The following is an 18474-nucleotide window of genomic DNA, read 5'->3' on the forward strand; positions in this document are numbered from 1 at the left end:
TGTTAAATATTAATTTTATAAATAATTTTGTTTAAAATTCTGTTCTTCCCAGATATTTTTTCTGAGGTTCCCTCCCCACATATATTAAAATTTCATAGTTTCTACATTTTATTTTGAAAAATTACATTAAAATTTCACTGTTGATACATTTTATTTTAAAATTTTTTGAAAAATCATTTAAATAAAAATGAGGCTATTGGTCTTAAGGTTTATTTAAATAAAATAAATTTAAATATTTAACTTGGCTAACACAACCTTGTCAGGAGGTGATTAAATAAACAATTTATTTAGAATGAAAATATCCCTCTAGTCTAGGGAAAATATTTTAGTGTAAAAAAATCAAATACTCCAGATTTATTTCATATTACCCCACCCCAAATTCAAGTAGTGAGGCTTTAAAACTATTCTGTACACCACTGGATTTCTGAAGTATCTAAAATACTTCTAAGCTGTAAATGTACTCCTTATTATGAAAGTAAAAATTATTCCAGGGATATAGTAGGAGGTAAAAGTAGAAATCTACTACTCCTCAGGAATACTTCAGAAAATCACTAGACTGCAAGTTTTATGAAGGTGAGGCCTATAAATGTTATCACTGTCTCTCTAACAGCCACCAGAGTACCTGGTGCAGAACTGGTTTAATAAACATTGTTAACTGAAGCAATGAAAAGTACACCTTTACTTTTGCAATGAATAGAAGAGCTACCAAAAATAAAATTCATCTTTAAGGATTGCATATTTATTTATTTATTTATTTATTTATTTATTTATTTTTTAAAAGAGGGAGATAAATTCTTTTTTTTTTTTATTTTTTTTAAAGATTTATTTATTTATTTATACAAGCACTGGGTACAGTCAGAAGCGCGGGAGGGTGAGAGAATTCACCAGAGCCAGAGCGGGGAGCAGAGCAGGCAGAAGGACCGAAGCACACTGCTGAGGGGAGCAGCGGGAGGCAGGAGGGGTCTGCACGCCATGTGGGACCCTCCTCTGGTGGCCGGGGAGCAGCCGGGGATTGAACCGGCGCTGCAGAGGCTGTGGGCAGCTTTGCAACCCAGCGCTCAACCGCTGTGCCACCATAGAGGCCCAGGTTGCATATTTTAAATATGAACAAAAACAAAAAACATATCATCAGACATAATGGGTAAGTGGTCAAAAAATTGTTTTGTATGGTAATCAAATCAAATCAAATCACCTCTCTTATTGAGGATTAGGCCTTAACCTGTTAGCATTCCAGAATATTTAAGACCACAAGTGTGGTAAAGCTAAAAGCTAACTTAATGGGAATTGTTCCTACATGCATGTCTCCGGTGGACATGGCCAAATGATGGTAGTCCTTTCTCTCGATAAGTCCCAACACATCAGCTCCCAATACTGTATTTCATCTGGCTACTAACTGCTATGGATGAAAAAGATTACTCATCTTGGTTGTAAACAATGGGGATTTTCTAATTCTTTTATTATTTACATGAGAAAGATGTTGGCCCTCACATGGATTTTTAAGGTAAGGATATAATTTCTTCCCTACGTATGCAAAATGATTTTCTCAATTCTAAAAACACCCTTATAAGGGCATTTTGCTAACAGGAGGTATCTTTTGTTTGTGTTTTTATATTACCATAGAAACATTTACTAATTCCTATACAATTAGATTCAAATTTAACAACAGGACTCAGGATAAACAATTGGGACTATTTTTTTTCCAAGCAAAAAGCCTCAGAGAATGTCTAGTGATCAAATTTTTCCTTCTAAGGTGGCTAATTCTACCTTCAATCATACCTGTTAACCCAATATAGTTAATTATAGCAAAGTTATGCTTTTACATATTCTTATTAGTAACTATTCATAACAAAATGTTTAGATACATTGTCAAATATTGTCTGATTCAGTAAGTTAAATGTATTCTCTGTATTTCCAGACCCTTATGTTTTAAGGTTCATCCTCAAGTGACACTCAGGGTCACAGGAAAAAAATCTGACCAGATCTCATTTTTGACTTGTTGTCTTTCTAGAAACATATAGAGAAAGAAGCTTAAGCTCAGTTTGCCAAGCTAGACTGGCAGGGTGGACTAAACAGGAGTCCTACCTAGTCTGGGGCCTGGGGAAAATGATGAGATTTAGCTGTGAAGATAAATCTATAAATTACAAATAATGCACATTAGGACTAGAGGAGAGGGTATTTGGAGAGGTAGGGAAAGGCTGAAAGTGAGATGACAGTAAGATTGAACTACCAGGTGGCCCCCAGTAGGGAAGTTACATGGAGAAAAGTCTTAACACTGAGGTACCCAGTGTGTCCAAGCACAGGCTCCTTCCTTTCCCATTGAATCCCTGCTGAGGGCTGCTTCACTGGAAGATTCAGAGGAGTTTTCCAACAACGAAAAGAGACATTTTCACGTCCAACTTCTTTTTTTTTAAAGATGTATTTATGCATATAAGAACTGGGGTACAGGCCAGAAGTGTGGGGGAATGAGAGGATTCACCAGAGACAGAGCAGGGTACAGAATAGGCAGATTGACTGAAATATACTGGTGAGGGGAGCAGCAGGCAAGACAGGAGAGGTCTGCTGCACCATGTGGGTAGCTCCCCGGCTGGGGATCGAACTCATGATGCAGTGGATGCGGACAGCTTCATAGGTTGTGTCCTAACCCCTTGTGCCACCAGGGAGGCCTGACATCAGTTTTCTTATCTGTTAAACAATAATAATAACCGGTGCCTCATAGGATTTATGACAGGGATCTAATGGGATAATTCTTGTCAAATGCACAGCATGGGGTCACATAGTAAACACTTAGTAAATAGCAGTTGTCATGACTTTTAGTTCTGCTCAAGATATATTGGGAGATCAGGGAGGAGTGAGGTTAAAATTTCAAAACATGAATTTTAGCTGCTTCATAAGCCATGTGGCTTTCAAAATGTTTAGTGACCCCAGTTAAGTTTTCTGGGAAAGATTTTGGCCAAAATGTCTTGAAATTCCTGCAGTAGACTACTGCAGTCTCAACCTACGCTCCTCCACGCATAATACTCCAATCCAATTTGGGGGGGAGCTATGACAATTATCCTGGCATTGTTAACCTCAGAGATACAAGATTAAGAATTACATGAAATACCCATAAAAGTATAATAGAATAGCTTTAACACATCTGCCTCCTTTTACTTCTCTTTGTATATTCAAACTTTGTTTTTCAGTTTTTTAAAAAATCTCTCTTCAATAAATCTTTCACCATGTAAACACTGATATTGCTTCCAACAATGTCAATTTTTTCGTGACCTTACTTGACTAGAATGTTACTGGCAAAACGGTTCGACTTCCAAAAAGGGGGTGAGGATTGGGAAGAATTAGATTATAGGTTACTCTCTGTGGTCCCTTTCATTTGTAAGATTTTATGGTCTTATTTACTGGCAGAATACCAGAGAGGAAGAAGACAGTGCAATTTACAGTGGGATTGGGGGAAGAGGGCCGATAAGTTGAACACGTCAGGAACAAGTGAAGCACTGTAAAGAAAGAAGCTGTATCAAAGTCCATTTTCTATTTTTTGATACATCCCTATGGTGCATGTTTGAAGGCTTGTATGCACATTTTGAGAAAGAAGACAAACAAAATACAAAAGGTAAACACATTCTGGAGAGGCACAAAGTTAAAAGGAGAAACCTGAACAATCTAACACAGGAAGAAAAGGTGAAAATACCAGACTGCTGACTACTTTCTGGAACACAATGAGGCCAAAACTGTGCCCAAAACTATCTAGATAGTGGAGAAAAGGGAATATACAGAAAAAGGATAACAGTAATAGCAATGAAACAAATGCAGGATTTAGAAACAGACCAAGTGTTTTCTTTAGCTTCATGACTTGCAGAGCTGTGTGATTTCATTTTACCTCACACAGATGTTCTTAGGACAAAACTAACTGACAAGTGCACAGCACGAAATCCACTATCTGACAAAAGGAAATAAAAAAAAAAAATTGCATCTTCTGCCATTACAACAGTTACTACTCTGAGGATCACTATGTATTGAAGACTTGTGCCTTAGTTAGCTGTTGACTGAGTTGTCATCAGTTACCTACTGTTCCATGACAAAGTCGCAGTATCGTCGCAGTATCAGAGGAGACATTCCACAAATGGCTGCTCACATAATGGGATGTCATTGGTCAATTTGTTCTAACTAAGGTAGTGTACCACGTAAATTCCCCGAGCACAGAAAAAATTAGGTGTTGCTCTACAATAGAATGAAATCATGGCTGTTGGGAATTATGATTTTCTGTATTCCACATATACATGAACAGGAATTAAAAGGAGTTGAATTTCTCATTTTGAATGTATTTTAAACAGGAAGAAGAATTAGGTACAATGGGAACACTCTATGTGGTAAGCCTGAAACAATTCCATATTGAAACTATCTTTGAAACATTTCTTTTTAATAAGTCTCACTGGTGCCGTCTACTTCACAATTCAAAATGAATATTTTGCAATACGAAATAAAAAACCATGAAGTCATTCACCAAGAGTTTTCAAACGTCATAAAGGAGAATCTCCTTATCTATTGACTCACTATTCCTCCATCCACTAGTAACTAGGAAGAAATGGGTTAATATTTAAACAAGTGAGATTAGAATGAGATGTAACAAATATCTTAACTGTGTGGGTTGTAAAACCATTTCTTGTAAGGAAGTTTTAGAAGCTGCACTCTAAGTGTGTGAGTTTTCTAATGTCATATTCTCCCTGCTGTATAGTAGGAAAATAGAAGAACTTGAAAAGTTGTTTTATCCTCTAGCAGAAGTTCTTAGGACTAAGATGAAATGGGAAAAGGCCCTCTATATTCAAGTTCACTGATGCCACCTTTTGCCCAGAAGATGTCAGTGTGGTCAAACAGGGGAGGGCACTAGATGGTGGAGATCAAGTTCAACATAGGTCGGAATTCTTCCCTCTTGGCCTTACTTCTGATCTTTTCTTCTGCATCTCCAGCAACACATCTTCAGTTCTTCCCCTACATGTTTCCCCTTATTATTTTCTTTTACTCTGAAGGAGCAGTTTAGTCTTCTGTCTACTTCCTCAATCCACATCATTACCTTTCTTCCAGGATGTTAAGATGCTAGAGACTGCCTTGGTTCTAGGATTCTCCCCTTTCTTCATTCTTTTGAAGGGCTGCCTAGTTTAGGCCAAGCTTAATCACAGAACTAAGCATTTTAAAAGCTATGGTAACATAGGTATGGTTTCCCTTTAGTTATCGTACCTGGTTATATTTCACAGTAACTTTGCTCCATCTTTAGTACCCCACCTCTTCTTATAGGCCCTGATCCCTGCAAGGATTTAGTGCTTTTGACGAGAGTACACCTTACTTTACTTTGCTATTCATTTTCCAATATACTTTCAATCTCTTTTTTTTTTTCCCCTCTGGATAATCTCTGGAAAATGTATATTGGCTGTTAATTAAGACTGCTTCCTTTGTGACTACAGTTCTCATCAACATAGTTGGTTCCATTCTTGTAACCTTAATTCAGGTGTTAGTAATTTTGTTTAGTATTAACATTACTCAGAATATTTACACATGTTCCTCAGAGATCTTCCCCTAAAGGAAGTGAACAACTCCTTGGGACCTCATTAACATTCTTCCTCTTCAGATTCATCTCATAATATATTTTTTCTCAATCTTGCTAGATGTGTAGCTGTGACTAACCAAAGCTATACCTGTAATTATGTTCATGTCCTCATTTCTTCTGATTCAAAAAAAAAAAATGTTATATGATTGTAATGACTGAGAGAGTGGCTAATAAGTGAGTTGTTTCTTTACCTTTGTAGAGAGGCAAATTTTAGTGACAAGGCCCAAACCATGGAGCTCCCAGATCAATAGGGAAAAAAAGAGTAGAGTCACAGTTAGGACTAAGTGTTGTTGCAATGTGACATTTCAATGTCACCGAGAAGAATGTTGCACATGTCAATATTACCTATGAATCTAATTCACCAGTGATAGGATTAAAAAAGTCAGATGAAAATCCCACTTTGAAACACCCAGATTAAAGAAATGTCTTTCTTCCATAGAATTCAATGCCAATTCACCATTTACCCACTGCAATGTTAACTCATGATATGTCAGCTATGCACATATTTAAAGAGCAATGATTTTCCAATAAAAGTCTACAATAAATTTGTAAAAAAAGTAAGAAAGTGCCAAATGAAATAAATAAATCTTAGTACTATAACTCTTTTGTATTTTCTTGGAAATGAAAGCCCCATACCATTAAAATCTTTCAGGGCATACGTATTTCAATTTTGTTATTAAATTTCCTAGGAAATCAATTTTCAGCAAGTTTATTCCAGTCCATATAGAGACACAAAACCCGAGATGACTCTCCAGTGGCAGGGAGCACTACAGAAAGCAGAACAATAAGGGATCTTACCATAATAGCTCAGCGGTTTTCAAACAGTATTCCTTGAAACCCTAGAGGTATTGCAAGGATAGAGACTGGATTTGGAGTGGGAATAAAGGTGCAAACTCTGTGGCTATTATACTATTTTATGTATGTTTGCACAAATTTACATATATTACATACATATGAAATTTTTTCTATATGTCAGATATAATTTTAAATATGTCATATTTAGATAAGCATTTTATTTGTAAAAGGTGTTTCACTGAAAACACATGTTTGAAATTCACTGATCTAGCTGACCCTCTTTGTTTTACAGATGAGTAAATTTGACTCTTGAAGAACAGTTGGCTTCTCCAGGGTCAAGTGGGAAGTATGGACAAAGGACTTTTTTCAGGGATTCTCATAATTTATGACTTTAAAAAGTAAACCTATCTGTGATCCACTCTGTTTTCTTAGTTATGTTACAAATAATTCTCAAGGGATCTTAATCACTCCATCTAAAAGCTGTGTATCTCTAGGTTTATTATATTACAGATGTAATATAAATTTAAGTAATAGGATAAAAAAAATTATCTCATTTTCAAAACTCTGAACCAGTCTGGAATGTTGGCACGTTCCTGAACCGAGTCACAGTGCATATTGGACAAGCAGAAAATACACAAATTTCATTTGTTTTGCATTTTACAAAAGCTTCTAAGATAAAAGACTTAGGAAGGAAGATCTGCATCTTTTCAAAGGTGATTTAAAACAGCATGAAACTTCATACAACATCTGAAACATAGTACTTGTAATCTGAAGCCTTACAGAGCGTGTAGAGGACAAAACATAACTTGCTAGCATAATTGGAAAGACCATCTATTCAAAACTGGGAGGGACTGACCTTTTACTCTTTATTTCTCTGTAACAAGGAACATATGACCTTATTTGCTATCTCTAGAGACTATATAAATTTTGCAGCTATAATTACAAAAGTTTTTCAAACATCCATTTTTCAACACCCAAATTCAGCCTTTGACTTGATAGGTTATCATACTTCTAGACAGACAACTTATAATTTATTTCTCCAGTCACCTAAAATCTAATCAAATATTTTCATGCATTTACATATATTCACAAGATAGAAAACTATATACTCATTTAAAATGATTTAATAGGGAGTAGAGTGAGGCAGCATGCTGAAATAAACAGAATATTCATTGTCTTCTGAGCAGACAGAATGGGGTTCTAATCTTTGTCTTCCCTGCAGTTAAATGGCCCTCTTGAAATTCTTGCACCTCTTGGATTCTATTCTTTACCCATAAAATAGATAAAACCTAGAAACAACCCAAATGCCCAAAAATAGATGACCGGATCAAAAAGATGTGGTATATCTACACAATGGAATATTATTCAGCAATCAAAAAAGATAAACCATGCCATTCTCAGCAATGTGGATGGAGCTAGAAGGAATTATGCCCAGTGAAATAAGCCAGAAGGAAAAAGAAAAATATCGGATGGTTTCACTTATAACAGGAACATAGGGGGACCAAATAAGGTATCAGTGTAAAAAAATAGTAACAGTACAAAACACAACAAAGCGAAAACAGACAATTATAAATCAGAGAAATCCTGCAGGGGAGGAGGCAGGAGAGGAATCAGAGGGAGGGAGGGAGGGAGGAGCACAGGGAACTGAGGTGATGGTGCACTGGTGAAGGAAATTCTATGGGGACTACACCTGAGGGGGTGGGGGTAAGCAAATATTGTTTAAAAATGAACAATGATGTAAAAAAATTAATAAAAATCTTTTGTAAATTTCATAAAAATATTTGCATTAGCAACACCTTCCTTTATTGATAGAAGTACTAAGTAAGCTATTGTATATAAAATTCTCTTCACAATTATCATTCATAAATGATACTCAAAAGTCAGAGGAATTATTATTAGAAAAGCAGAAAAATCCTGATATGCTAAATGAAGCAAACCATGCAACATGTATTAACAACTATTTAAGATATGTAATTAAGCCTAAAATGATAATGGTTGAGTATTCGATAGTTGAAAAAAATAATGAATAATCTTCCCTCCAAAATATTGATTAATGTTGTTATATCTTTTGTATTCTCAATTATAAAATTAACATTTTCAGTCTAAACAAATGCTTTCCACTGTGACTGATGACAAAAATAACAATTCTCAGCCTGATTTTTTACAGCTTCAGCAAGAAAATAAGCAGAAAATACAATCATTTACCTGAGAAAATATGCACAGTATTAAAATGTTCATTTTTCTCACTCATCAAACTGTTATTTACTGGACTCATAGGCATATCCACATATAAAGTTTAATACTTGCTTGATAAAAAAATCATGTAATATAGAAATACAGAAGGAAAAAAAAGTCTCTCCTATTTCCATTCCTGTCATAGATACCTTAAAAGATAACCACTACCAAAGGCTTGAATCGAGCCTTCCAAACTTTGTATATATGTATAAACTTAATACAGTTTGTACACATTCACTAATCTGCTTCAAAATTTGCTTTATAGAAATTCTACGATCATATTTTAGATGATAGCATCTCTTTTCCCCAGATTCCACAATGAATATCTTAAACATAATAATTATCAGTTTTACTGATCAAAGCTCTCTTTATATTTCTATTTGGAATAACTAATAAATTTTTACTTAAATTGAACTGAATGACATAAATATTATAGTAATGAGAAGTATCTGTTGGATATGTTTGCAAATGGTAAAATGCCATATTATAATATTAGTAATACTATATAATTGTTGACTAAATCTGAATTTATCACATGTAAAATTCAACCATTTATGGAGCTATAACTTCCATATTATTATCTTTATAGAATCTAAAGATAGACTATTATTACTAAAATGACTGGAAAAGAAAGGGAAATGATGACCCACTCAAGTTTGTTAACGTAATACTTTTATGAGCATAAGAAAATACATACATTAAGTTTTTCTCAATTTCATGCATATAGGATTTTAAATGAGGTTGGCTAGAGTTGTTAATCACATTCTTCTAGAACCTGGCAAATAGTAGCTACACAGTGAATTATATACCCAATACACACACACACACACACACACACACACACACACACACATATACTGGTATACACATATACCAGTCCGCTTAAATACACACACACACACACACACACAACATTTGTGGTAATTATAAGGAAATAGATTAATATCAAGATTACTCTTATTTTTTTTTAATTCATAAAATTTTACTATGTCTTTTCTTCTGAACAGGTTATTTAAGAGGAAGGGCATACAATATCATTATGTGTTTGCCATAAAATTCCTTTTAAAATTGTGACTGTCTCACGGGAATTCATAAGACCTATTAAAAAAAGAGTGGGATTGCTGTTTTGGTACTGGTTGGAGAGAACAGGAAAAAGGAAAGGAAAAGTAATTTGAAGCATTGGATTCTTGCAGAAAGCAGATAGAAAGCATCCAAAAGTAGCATTTAGCTTAGAGGCCACTGAGGAGAAAGCAAACAGTTTTGGAGAAAATGGGCCAGGGAACATAAAATGGATTTACATAAGTAGAATTACAAGGAACCAAAATATGGGTCCTCAAGAATAAAGAATTCTGAAGTTCAGAATGAATTAAAATCATTTAAGAAAAAGAATAAGTGGTAAATCAGGAGGTTTCTCGCATGGGATGTCATCTGTTAACAGGATGAAGTTGGCTTTGGTGTTTGAAAAGGAATGGGGCTGGAGACCGGGGTTCAAAGGTTAGAATAAAAAAGCTGGTGAGGAGGAGATATTGTCCTATAGAACTCTTGGGCTTATTCGGAGGCACAGGGAGAGAGTATTCGGAGGCACAGGGAGAGAAAGGCTAGGAGGCGTGTTTTTTTTTTTTTTTTTGTAATGGTGAAAATATATAGCTATACGTATGTGTCTACGTGTGTGTGTTTGTAAACACATGCATACATATTTTCTCTATACACTTAATCTATAATCTATATAGGTTTTGCCATATATAAATATAAATAAATACATATGCATATAGTATTTGAGTAAAAAAAATTATAAAATAATAAAACTGCAATTAGAGCAATCATAGTATAGGTCAAATATTTGGAGGCAGCAGTGATATACCCAAACACTTATATGAGTAATAAGTCCAATGTAAGATTAATAACTGGAGAAATTTCCATAGTATGCAGTTAAATTTAGGAATCATTAGTATCAAGAGAGACATTTATTTCTTGCACAAAAACCATTCTGATCAAAACACTATGCAAAATATTTAAAATTAAATGTAATGATAAACACATTCACAAATCAATATTTTAAAAATATATTTTAAATTGTGTTCCTACTTATTTATGAAAACAATATAATTTAGAATAACAGAATGGTCATGGATAAAAATGGGATATGACAAGGATGTCAATTTTACAAGTCTTTTGAAATGAAATAATTATTTGTGATTGAGTCCTGAATTTAGAAATATGTCTCCATGTACTCTAGGCAAAAGGGGAAGTAAGTTGGTTAGAAACTATTTATTCAAGTATCAGATCCTGTTTTCACATGCACAGGATAGAAGTCACAAATTAATAAAATCTATGTATTTTAAGAATTCTGATTACCCATGTCAGAGGTTTACATTAGCTCTGGTAATAAAAGGATTATAAGTATTTCTTAGTACTTACTGTTTAGCATAAAAGAAACATAGAGATTTATTTGCAGATACAAACCTTAAGAAACTCGAGAAGAAATATATTACATGCATTATTTTATAAGGATCACTGTGGCATGAGAGACAAAAATCTTCACCTATAGTTCATTAAAACCCAAGAAATACTACTAAAGCGGCAATTCTTGTTACCTATCCATTATAATGCACTAGTATAATAACAGCAAATGACAAATAAATTTGGGCTGAATTCCTGAGGCAAATAATTTGAGTGTATCTATATGTGTTCCTGCTCATATCATTATATGCAATACATCTTGCCTGCCTGTTTCCATCCTATTCCCACCCCAATCGTTTACCCTCGATCTTTGCTTTTATTTCCATTTCTAAAAATTGAGCTTAGTTACTATTGCATAATCTGTCATTAAGATAAAATAAGATTAACCTATGAAAGTATTTGTAAATGTCTGTTCTAGACACAAAAATCACTTTATTGGGAAAATACTCTTTAGAGACTATTCGCATATGAGCATATCAAACACTTGAGTAAGAGTAGCGTGAAATATTAGAATAAATTAACATAATTTTCACTAGGAGAAAAACACTAAAATTACCAAAAAAACATAATTACCAGGGATTATTATTAACAAAATACAACACAGAAGGTGATAAAATGATAGCCATCTTGGTAAACACTTAGCCACACAGTTAAATTCAAGTTGGTCACACGAATAAAGGTATATAAAGCTGTTAATGCTCCTAATACATCTGCGATAAAAGTCGAGTTATCTTCTAAAGAGAGTGGCAAGACTGTCACTATCAGCCTGCCTGCATCAGGCAAGAAAGATGAGAAAACAAGCAACCAAGTAAGACAGTGAAAAATGACAAGTTTTCATTTTCTAAATTTCCAACATATTTGCAAGCTTCCTTCCTTCCCTCAAGATAATCAATCACCAGTCCACATGTTGTCCACATGGAGTTAAAAAAGAAGTGGAGACCTTTGTCTTTTAGAACAGATAAAATTGCGCATAAAACAGAGAACAAAACTGCCATCAGTACTGTGCTCTTTCTTACAAAGCCTTAACCTCACACCCAACTCTTAAACCTCGTGAGCAATTACTAAATACTCCAGTATTACGTCAATCTTAAAAGGAAAAAAGGGAGAAGCATGAGAGAAAAGCGTTACCAAAGTGCCTCTGAAGTCCTCAGGGAACTTGTAGATCGGGATCTTGGCTTCATAATAATGCTCATTTTGAAAAAAAGTCTCCAAGTACTTTGATTAACACATTTCAGCTGTCTTTCTACAAAGACGGTTTTAAATATATTCCATTTCCAAAGGGAGGCTGCTTGAAGAAATCCAAATTTCCCAGAGTCCAACGTCTGCCCCCATCCAGAACATAGGGACGCTTCTAAACACAGGAGCTCTTTCCTCTTTCAGACTGAATTTAATCCAGCACTAGGCTGTTCAGCAGTGACAGTTTCTTTTCTGTTTTGCATTGCCAAGGGAGGAACTGCATTTGAAATCTATTCTTCATCTGGTCACAAGGAAAACCAACACAGTGAAAGAGTCACTTGATCTCATCTTTTTTGCGATTCCATAATAACAGGTTTAAAGGTTTCCACTCTGAAAGTACTCAGGTAGAGTGAAAGAAAAAGAAAATGACCGCGAGGTACTGTGACACTGGAGAGCTGTCAGGGAAGTTCCATTTCAGGGCAACCACAGGAAAACACTTCTCCGGAGCCAAGAAGTCAGCCAGGGAACAAAGCTCTCCACACTGCTTTTGGGCCACTGCTTTTACCTGTGAATGTAATTTCACTTGTGTCCCCTGCTTACATTGTGACTCCAAGTCTTTGTGAATGAGAACTATCATTCAATCTCGCCAGGCAGAAAGTACTCCTCAAGGCTTGTATGACGTCTGTAGGAAGGCAGTTCAAAACATCGCAGGGAAGTGAGAGGAAAAAAAAACACACACAAAACCAGCGCCTGGCCCTGCCTAGTCAATTGCTGAAACTTACAATGCTAAGGGGCAGGCCAGCCAGAGCCCAAGATTGTAACCCAGCCAAGCAGACAAGAGTCCTCTCAAAACTTTTATAAAACCATTTCCTCCTCTGGGAAATGAGGTGTCTGCGTTATTCACACTGAAATTCCCTGAGCACCTTTACAAGTTAACACACCCCTTTGCCTTTGAGTTGTTTATCCCCTTCCCCCCACCCCGAAAAAAGGTAATTTTCTCAAGGTCTCACCCTGAAAACTAAAATGTCTTGCCATAAACAATATTGAGTGAAATGGAGGATTTAGCAGACGTTCATTTTGTGCATATTTAATGAAATGCCACGCATTGTGGTTGGTTGTCGTGATGCAAAATGCCTTTTAAAAATTCCACAGAGTGTAGCAGTAACATTGCATCAGGTAGCGCTGGAATGTTCAAACCGAAACATCGAATGTGTTATTGCTGGACAAGTAGCTACATGTACTGAAGCTGTCCCCTTGCCCAGCGTTTTCTAAATCTTACTTCTTTTTGCAATTCATATGCAAATTGACTTGACTTTTATGCACAAACTCTGGGTTTTGCTAATTCTTAGCAGTTCTTCAGGAAGAAGGGAGCTCATATCCTCTCTCAATATTCCTGACCCCCTCCTGCTTTTGAAATAAAACTATTCCATTATAATAGATACAATCTAAGTTGATTTGAATTGTTCCAAGGAGAAGGGATATTTGACGATCCTACCTATCTCTCTGAACATTTGCACAGAGGATATATATTGGATTGGGTGTGCCAAGTTCAGGTATTTGGGATGAGAATTATCAAGCGAAAATAATTAGCATTCTAATTCTTAAATGACATTAGTACGTTGGTTCTTTAGTCTGACGTGAACCTGGTATTTATTTAGCATTTGCAGGCAGGATGTTGGAGTGCAATTGTGACCCACCCAAAGTACTTGGAAAATTAATGTAGTAAGGCACCCAGCCAGAGGTTCTGGCTGCTTATTACAACAAACCCTTCAACTCCTCCTCCAGGCATGCTTCAAGGTGCTTTTGTGATTGACTCTCTTCTCAGTGACCCCAAACCTCTCAAGGTAAATACCAAGACATTACTTTCCATGTAATTATCTCCTTAAACTTTTGTTTTCCTATGACTGCCCAGGGATATTCATGCATACCTAGCTCTCTGCCATGTTTAGTATATTGCTGGCCCTTTAAGGCATGTTAACCAATAACGAATTTTTGAAATTCAAAGAAAGTATGTGAAAATATGCATTTTGGGAGGTTGCATACAGAAGAAGGTATTTTTTTTTTCTCCTTGGAAATTTAATGTGGGAAAGGACACAACAACAACAACAAAATAAATAAAACTAGGAAAAGTAAGTAACTACTCCCATATATTTCAAATATTTCTCTTCCATGTAAGGTTGATCAAATATCTTCTGGTGGCCATTTCAGAAAAAAAATGGCAATGATTACAGAAGGTAATGTGTGAATGCCCTGTGTTAATCAGTCCTGTTCCTCTGTCTCTTAGAAAGCGCTCTGTCTGAGTGAGATTACTTAGCTCACTGACACTCCGTTTGCTGTCACATACACATCAGAGGTAAGGCTGCCCAGCGCGCTGTTTTTCACTTAGTTGCTCAATGTTCCATGTAGTCCAAGAACCTTTCTCTCAAATTCCTAATTCACTTATTGGGTGTCTCTGAAGCACTGTATAATGGTTCCCAAAAGAAAAACCAATCCTCAAAGAAAACAGGTTTAAGTGGAGACTTTGACAATGTATGCAAATAACCAGAATGCTCAAAGCCTTTTGGAACAGTATCCCAAGGTGGCCATTATAGAAAAAGAAAGTCACGCAATATTATCAGGCTATTGAAATTTAAATTTTTCTTCTACCTCGAAAATTTAGGTAGTGACAGAATGAAAAATAACCTAATAGTGTTATTCAATATCACAACACGTTCTCCATTCAAAGGATATATTTCACATTTCTGAAACACTGTTTTGTAACCTCAGGTCCTGTATTTTTTCCTATTAAAAACATCTCCTAGTGAAAAAGATAGGATACTGCCCTGGCGTTCCTTAGTAACAAGCATATGATGTATAAGGGTTGGGAAGGATGGTTGAATCTGAAGAGACTAGACATTAGAGAACCACGTGGTCCTTGCCTACAGGACTTTGAAGAACATGCATTTGATTCAGAAATCACTATAATTCCTAGCATTCCCCAGATGTACTGAATTATATAGACTCCTTTCTATTCAAGTATTGTCATCACAATATTTCAATGGACTATACGAAGATGTATAAGTTCACTGGGGTAATCCAAATGAGATTCCCCCTCTCCCCCAGCCATGGTTGAATCAAACCACCAGATAGTATGATGTTTATTAAATAAAACTGCCATCTGTACTATGATCTTTCTTACAAAGCCTTAACATTTGGACACCATCTCCATAATTTTTGGCATATTGGCAATTCAACTATATCATTTCTTCTTAAAAATTTTATTGGGGTAACGTGGGTTTACAACACTGTGTGTGATTCACAGACGTAGGATCACACTTCTTTAGATACATGTCACCACACCACACCCACAACCAAGGCACCCATAGTCCTATAATTTGTTTTGCCCACCCACTGTATTTTCTTCCACTCCAGCTCTTTATAGCCTCAGTTCCACAGTCAGATTTCCAAGGTTTGTTATTGCTTTGGTTTTGCCTGACACTTTGTTTTGTTTCTCTATAGTCCATATATAAGTGAAAGCATTTGGAATTTGCCTTATGTTTTCTGACTCATTTTCCTTAGCATAATCCCCTCCAATTCTATCCATATTGTTGGAAATGGCAAAAGTTCATTTATTTTTTTAATAGCTGAGTAGTATTCCAGTGTGTATAGACATACCACGTTTTCTAATCCACTCACCTGTCCTTAGATATACCTATGTTGTTTCTAATCTTGGCTATTATAAGTAGTTCATTGACCACTTCTTGATTTTTTTTCTTCATTATCTAACTTTTCTAAAAACACAAACTCGGGCCTCCGTGGTGGTGCAAGGGGTTAAGCACAGCACTATGAAGCTGTCTGCAACCTCTGCGGCATGAGTTTGATCCCTGGTCAGCCAGGGAGACACCCACATGGTGCAACAGACCTCTCCTGCCTCACCTGCTGCTCCCCTCAGCAATGTATTTCAGTCAGTTTGCCTGTTCTGTTCCCCACTTTGTCTCTGGTGAATCCTCTCACCCCCATAACTCTGGCCTGTACCCCAGTTCTTGTATGCATAAATAAATAAATCTTTAAAAAAGTAAAAAACACAAATTAAATTTGAAAGATAACTTTATATTTATTTTACAAATGGGTTTGATACACTGGTCACATTTTTTCCCCAACTGCAAGTATTCATAGGAAAAAAAATACAAATTTCACCTAAAATCTCTCTCATGCCACTTTATGGTGTCCACAGTGCATTGTGGGCAATTCTCACATGGAAGGTATCAACTGCACATAAGTAGACTGGGTACCCCAGGGTCATGACTTTCCTTTCTTTTCTCCTGCACTTGTGGGACTAATAGCACTTATCAAGAGCTGTGATTCAACATCAAACAGTAAATGAAATGAATGGAATGAGGTGTTTAGGAATGATTTTACTACTCAATCCATCATTTCTTAGATATTATTACTTTGATATATAGTACTCTGCCCACTTTCAAATCTTCTGTCTTTTAAGTAAATCTTGTCCTCTAACAATAGACACTACACATTCCAACCTGTCATCAGCAGATTTCTTAGAATCATGTTATATGCTAACAAAATATTCAGGCCTGTCAAATGTGCTTAAATTCAGACTGCAGATATATCAAATATCTTTTTAGGAAAAATGACTAGGGAGTTGCAGAGGTTTTTTTTTTTTTTTTTTTTTTTTTTTAAAGTTGCCTGGTATTTCCCATTCTATAACATTAACAAGTCACTTTGAACTTTTGCAGTAGTTCCTCATTACTGAGGAACAATGCAGTATTTTCCTTATCTGGAGGGGAATTTTGAGCAGATTTCTAGCAGTCTCTCTTATCTAATTACATATGCTTGGCACACAATTGAATTTAAGGACTTTCCTAAAGGTAAGTACCTCCTTTCAACTGAATTTCTTAATTCTGTAGAAAAGTCTAGAGCACCCCATTTCTAAATCTTCTGATCTTCAAGTTGCCTAACTTTTGGTGAAATGTCATGTTAGAGTAATAATAATAATTATTTTTATATAGTCCCACTTGTTTAATTTTGCATTCATTGCCTGTGTTTTTGGTGTCAAATCCAAAAACAGCATTGTCAAGACTACTGTCAAACCCCTGTTCTTTTCTAGTTTTATGGTTTCAAGACTTTAAGTCTTTAATCCATTTGAGTACTTTTTGTGAATGGTGTCAGTGGGTCTAGTTTCATTTGTTTACATAAAAACATCCAGTTTTCTCAATACCATTTATTGAAAAGATTCTCTTTCCCCACTTTATGGTTTTGGCTCCTTTGCTGACAAGTAATTGAACATGTATGCATATGTTTACTTCTGGGTACTCTACTCAGAGTATTGCTCCGCATGTCTGATTTTATGCCAACACCATACGGTTTAGATTATTATAATTTTGTAATATAGTTGAAATCAGGAAGTATGATGCTTCTAGCCTTTTTCTACTTCAAGACTACTTTAGCTATCCAGGTTCTTTTGTGAGTCCATATGAATTTTAGGGTTGTTTATTTTATTTTTGTAAAACATGCCATTGGAATTTTGATAGGTATTGAAATCTAAAAAGCTTCTCCACAAGTAAAGAAATAATCAACAAAATTAAAAGGGAATCTATGGATTGTGAAGATATATTTTCAAACCCTATATCTAGTAATGGACTAATGCCCCAAATATATAAGAAAATCATACATTCAATAATGAAGTGAACATGAATAATCCGATAAAAATTGGGCAAAAGGATGTCAGCATAACGGCAAAGACACCCCATTTCTCCTCTTTATCTTATAAGTAATAGATCAACTATAGATCAACAAGCGATCCTCTGCATTATCCAAGAACAGAGACAGAGAGAAACCAGAGAGATCCATACATCTCTATAACTGAAGGTGGTTAAATTTGGTCTTGTGGAAGTGACAGAGCCAGGGAGAGCAGAGATGGCATACAAGCCCACGCCACCAGTCAAGTGAATCCCAAGGTAGCAGATGTGAGGCACATCAAATAGCTAGGACCTTAGTGAGAAAAGTGCTCAAGAAAGCATGCACAACTCTACCTCACTCCCCTCCTGCCTCCATGAGTACTGGTACCCAGAAAACATACACCAGGAGACTCTCAGATCTGGGGCTTCAAGAAGGTGAGGCAGTAGTGGGGTTATGTGCATGATCCAGGCTCTCTGGGCCCACTATAGCAGAAGGCTTCTGTGCTCTCTCCCTTTTAGAAACACAGTGGTGGATTTGTC

General features: G+C 35.8%; 1 protein-coding gene across 7 annotated transcripts in view; it reads right to left on the minus strand.

The window, feature by feature from the left end:
- LOC119260262 (cAMP-specific 3',5'-cyclic phosphodiesterase 4D) overlaps window positions 1–18474 on the minus strand; it is an 832289-nt gene that overhangs the window by 251180 nt on the left and 562635 nt on the right. The window contains exon 1 of one of the 7 annotated variants that reach the window (XM_054687943.1): window positions 12212–12985. The exons of the other annotated variants lie outside the window; for them this stretch is intronic. Within the exon in view, the coding sequence (XP_054543918.1) occupies window positions 12212–12276 (65 nt within the window). The 5' untranslated portion in view covers window positions 12277–12985. Of the gene's footprint in view, window positions 1–12211; window positions 12986–18474 lie in introns of those variants that run through there. 7 annotated transcript variants of the gene reach the window in all.

Source organism: Talpa occidentalis, unplaced genomic scaffold, assembly GCF_014898055.3.
Source record: "Talpa occidentalis isolate TD23 unplaced genomic scaffold, MPIMG_talOcc4v2.1 talOcc4.6, whole genome shotgun sequence".
NCBI lineage: Eukaryota > Metazoa > Chordata > Mammalia > Eulipotyphla > Talpidae > Talpa > Talpa occidentalis.